Source organism: Rhinopithecus bieti, unplaced genomic scaffold (genome assembly GCF_001698545.2).
Source record: "Rhinopithecus bieti isolate Rb0 unplaced genomic scaffold, ASM169854v2 scaffold_47707, whole genome shotgun sequence".
NCBI lineage: Eukaryota > Metazoa > Chordata > Mammalia > Primates > Cercopithecidae > Rhinopithecus > Rhinopithecus bieti.
The window spans coordinates 513374-517414 of NW_016819117.1; the positions used below are offsets into that span (position 1 = coordinate 513374).

The window sequence follows — 4041 nt, forward strand, 5'->3', positions numbered from 1 at the left end:
TTCCCCTACCCCCATCCCTTCCTCTTTCTCTCCCTCCCTCCCTCCAACACCCTTTCTCTCTCCCTCCCCGCCACCCCTCTTCTCCCACCCACTGGGGTCTGCATGGAGGCCCCTGCTCCGTTCCTGCTAAGGATTCTACTGCTTGTGGGAATCCATCCTGTCTGGCTGGCTGGCGTCTCTCAGGGCTACCCCTGCCCAGATGCCGCAGCTTGTCAGAGATGCTCTTTCATTCCTTGATGCTGCATGGGACAGGTGCGCTCAGAGATGGGACCCTGTGGCCAGTCTGGGGGAGCCCAACCAAGCTCTCCCTCTGCCGACACCCTGCTCCAGCGAACCTTTCAACCCTCTTCCCATTCACCAATTCTCTCTTCAGCACTGTCCACACGGGAGTTGGTTCTGACCACTTTTGTAGTGTTTTATCTCCCACCTAAATGATTGTATTTTTTACATCCAAGATATGTAATTTTTAAAAATAGATGGCTGTTCATTTTACTTCTTAGACAGAAGCCAAATGTATTTCCTAACATTTTATCCATGCCTTCTCTGTGGATCCTGCACGGGTTTAAACATAGCCTAAGTGTACCTGTTAGCTTGTTATTTTTATCTCCCGAGATGAATCCACGGGACCACTGGCCCTGTTGGTTTTCTGAGTCATATTTCTTAGTGTGTTTATGCCATGTGAGCTCGGGGACGTTGGTTTCTAGGTCTGTTGGGGACAGAGGGTTTTCTCTCTGTGTCTGTCAGCCTTGTGTTCTGGGCGCCCCTGTCCCCAGCTCTCCTTTCCTTGTCTACCAGATTTCAGTGGCCTGGGCCCAGCCCCGCAGCTCCCAACCAGGACTGTGGCCTTTCCTGGCAGCTGCTGGGGTTGTCTTGTGCTCTGAGGTGCCTCGGGGGTCACAGCCGGTCAGCTGAGCAGGCCCAGGGTTCCAGACGGCACATGCTGGGGTCACCACGGCCGGCTCTACCGTTGCTCAGGCCAGGGTCCCACAGGGATGGGCCTGTCCCTGGTCTGGATCCTGGGGGGCACTTTGCTTCTCTACTGGCCACCCCCAGAGCCACACAGCTCCAGGGTCAACCCGAACGTCCGGCCTTCCTCCGCCCCACTTGTCAGGGGAGGCATTGATCTTATTTTTGAGACGGGTTTTGCTCTGTTCCCCAGGCTGGCGTGCAGTGATGCAATCACAGCTCACTGCAGCCTTGACCTCCTGGGCTCAAATGATCCTCCCGACTCAGCCTCCCCAGTGACTGGGACTACAGGTGCCCGCCACCACACTTGACTAATTTTTGTATTTTTTGTAGCGATGGGGGTCTCACCATGTTGCTCAGGCTGGTCTCGAACTCCTGACCTCAGGTGATCCACTCACCTCGGCCTCCCACAGCGCTGGGGTGACAGGTCTGAACCACCGCACCCAGCCAGAGTATCATTTTTATGAATTATTTCAAACATGCAGAAAAATACAAAAACAATGTACGAGGTACACACGTGCCCATGGCCTTGAACCCACAGACGTCACCATTCCCAGTCCACCCTTCTCCCCGGCTGAAGCCTTCCCTCCCTCCCCTGCCCCAGGTCTCCCCTGTTCTCTCTCTGGGCCATGTCGGGGGGTTCCAGGGCCTGGGAGGGGGCTCAAAGTTCCAATGGGACTGGGCAGTGTCAGGCAGCTGGAGCCCCCAGATGCTGTGCCTCTTACCCGCCCACGCCCCCCACTGCGGCTTCTCCCCCGCAGCCCCCATCCCCAGTCCCCCCTCCTTTGCCCTGTGCAACTCCAGGGACTCCATGTGACTGCTCTGTCTGGTTTGTGTGTTTGCTTCTCTGCAGCCACCCTGTGGGGAGGGGTGGTGTCTGCCTGGCCCTGTGCTGTGCCCCCGCCTGGGTTTAGAGATGTCTGTCATTGCTGTGGGGGTGACGGTCCCTGCGCTGGCCTGGCGAGAGGCCCAGGGGCCGATGGGCAGGGTCCACCCCGGTGAAAGCCCCTCAAGGCTGCGGTGCAGCACCCCATCCAGCCACTTCTTGGGTCGACCTAGCCAGGTGCCATTCATCCCAGGCGGGCAGGGGGCCATTCACCAGCCCCATCTCTCTCCGCTGCCGCCTCTCCCTATGTGTCCCGGGAGGTGCCGCCCGCTGGGCCTCGGCCCCTTACCTGGGAGACGAGGGCAGCAGCACCACAGGGCAGGCTCCGAGGGGCTTCGGGGAGACGCAGGTGCTGGCCTCAGACTCCAGGATGCTGCAGCCAGGCCAGGCGCCATCTGGGTGCAGGGGCGGCCACAGGGCAGCCGTCGCCGTATCGACAGCGGCCGTCCGTCTGGGTTCCCGGGGCCACCTGCCCACTGTTCCTTCCTCTCCTGGCTTGTTTTCCGAACAATTTACTTAATGTGATTCCCGGCCGAGCTGAACATGACTAATCGTGTTTACCGGGTGATCCCGCGCCTCCCGGCAGGCGGGGCTGGGGCCGGGCTGGGGCCCCGGAGGAAGGAATGCCTGCATGTACTGGTTCAGGGACTCACCACCCTGGCGTCCTCCCTTCTTCTCTTGCAGAGCCCGACGTGCCCCCGGGCTGCCGCCATGGAACCCCTGTTCCCAGCTTCCACGCCCAGCTGGAACGCCTCCTCCCCGGGGGCTGCCTCCTCCCCGGGGGCTGCCTCCGGAGGCTTTGACAACAGGACGCTGGTGGAGCCGGTGCCCTCGGTGGGGGCCCGGGCAGTACTGGTGCCTGTGCTGTACCTGCTGGTGTGTGCGGCTGGGCTGGGCGGGAACACGCTGGTCATCTACGTGGTGCTGCGCTTTGCTAAGATGAAAACGGTCACCAACATCTACATCCTCAACCTGGCGGTGGCCGACGTCCTCTACATGCTGGGGCTGCCCTTCTTGGCCACGCAGAACGCCGCGTCCTTCTGGCCCTTTGGCCCCGTCCTGTGCCGCCTGGTCATGACACTGGATGGTGTCAACCAGTTCACCAGTGTCTTCTGCCTGACGGTCATGAGTGTGGACCGCTACCTGGCCGTGGTGCACCCGCTGAGCTCCGCCCGCTGGCGCCGACCGCGTGTGGCCAAGCTGGCGAGCGCCGCGGCCTGGGCCCTGTCTCTGTGCATGTCGCTGCCGCTCCTGGTGTTTGCAGACGTGCAGGAGGGCGGCACCTGCAACGCCAGCTGGCCGGAGCCCGTGGGGCTGTGGGGCGCCGTCTTCATCATCTACACGGCCGTGCTGGGCTTTTTCGGGCCGCTGCTGATCATCTGCCTGTGCTACCTGCTCATCGTGGTGAAGGTGAGGGCGGCGGGCGTGCGCGTGGGCTGCGTGCGGCGGCGCTCGGAGCGGAAGGTGACGCGCATGGTGTTGGTGGTGGTGCTGGTGTTCGCGGGATGCTGGCTGCCCTTCTTCACCGTCAACATCGTCAACCTGGCCGTGGCGCTGCCCCAGGAGCCCGCCTCCGCCGGCCTCTACTTCTTCGTGGTCATCCTCTCCTACGCCAACAGCTGCGCCAATCCCGTCCTCTACGGTTTCCTCTCTGACAATTTCCGCCAGAGCTTCCAGAAGGTTCTGTGCCTCCGCCAGGGCTCTGGCGCCAAGGACGCTGACGCCATGGAGCCGCGGCCAGATAGGAGCCGGCAGCAGCAGGAGGCCATGCCGCCCGCGCGTGGCGCTGAAGCCAATGGGCTTATGCAGACCAGCAAGCTGTGAGGGCCCCGGGGGGATGGGTGGCCCCGTGTCACCCCCAGGTGCACTGCAGTGACCCCCACCCATGACCTGCCAGTCAGGATGCTGACCGCCCCACAGTGACCCCGACCCACTCCAGCCGTCTGCCACATGGTGGGGCTCCCGGGAAGTTGGGGGCTCGGCCGTGCCTTGAAAGTGCTCAGGGCTGCCTCACCCTCCATCCGGCCCCAGCCCATGCCAGCTTTCCCTCTGGGGAGCGACTTTTCCAGAAGGCCGGCCAGGCGAGAGGGTCTTCCTGACTGCAGGGACTGACCTGCCCGGCCCGCCAGCTACTGTGCCCTTGGGTCAGCTCCGAGCCACCTGGTCCACGTCTGGGGCTGCTCTGCTAA

General features: G+C 62.3%; 1 protein-coding gene across 1 annotated transcript; it reads left to right on the forward strand.

Moving 5' to 3' along the window:
- The first annotated feature begins 2481 nt into the window (after positions 1-2481).
- Positions 2482-3753, forward strand: SSTR5 (somatostatin receptor 5). Its single transcript, XM_017858361.1, has one exon. It carries the CDS (start codon positions 2564-2566, stop codon positions 3674-3676), a length of 1113 nt encoding a protein of 370 aa, XP_017713850.1. The 5' UTR covers positions 2482-2563; the 3' UTR covers positions 3677-3753.
- The last annotated feature ends 288 nt before the right edge of the window (positions 3754-4041 follow it).

Excerpts from the sequence above, each read along its gene's own strand:
- SSTR5 (XM_017858361.1), top strand. The coding sequence starts at position 2,564 with ATGGAACCCCTGTTCCCAGCTTCCACGCCCAGCTGGAACGCCTCCTCC.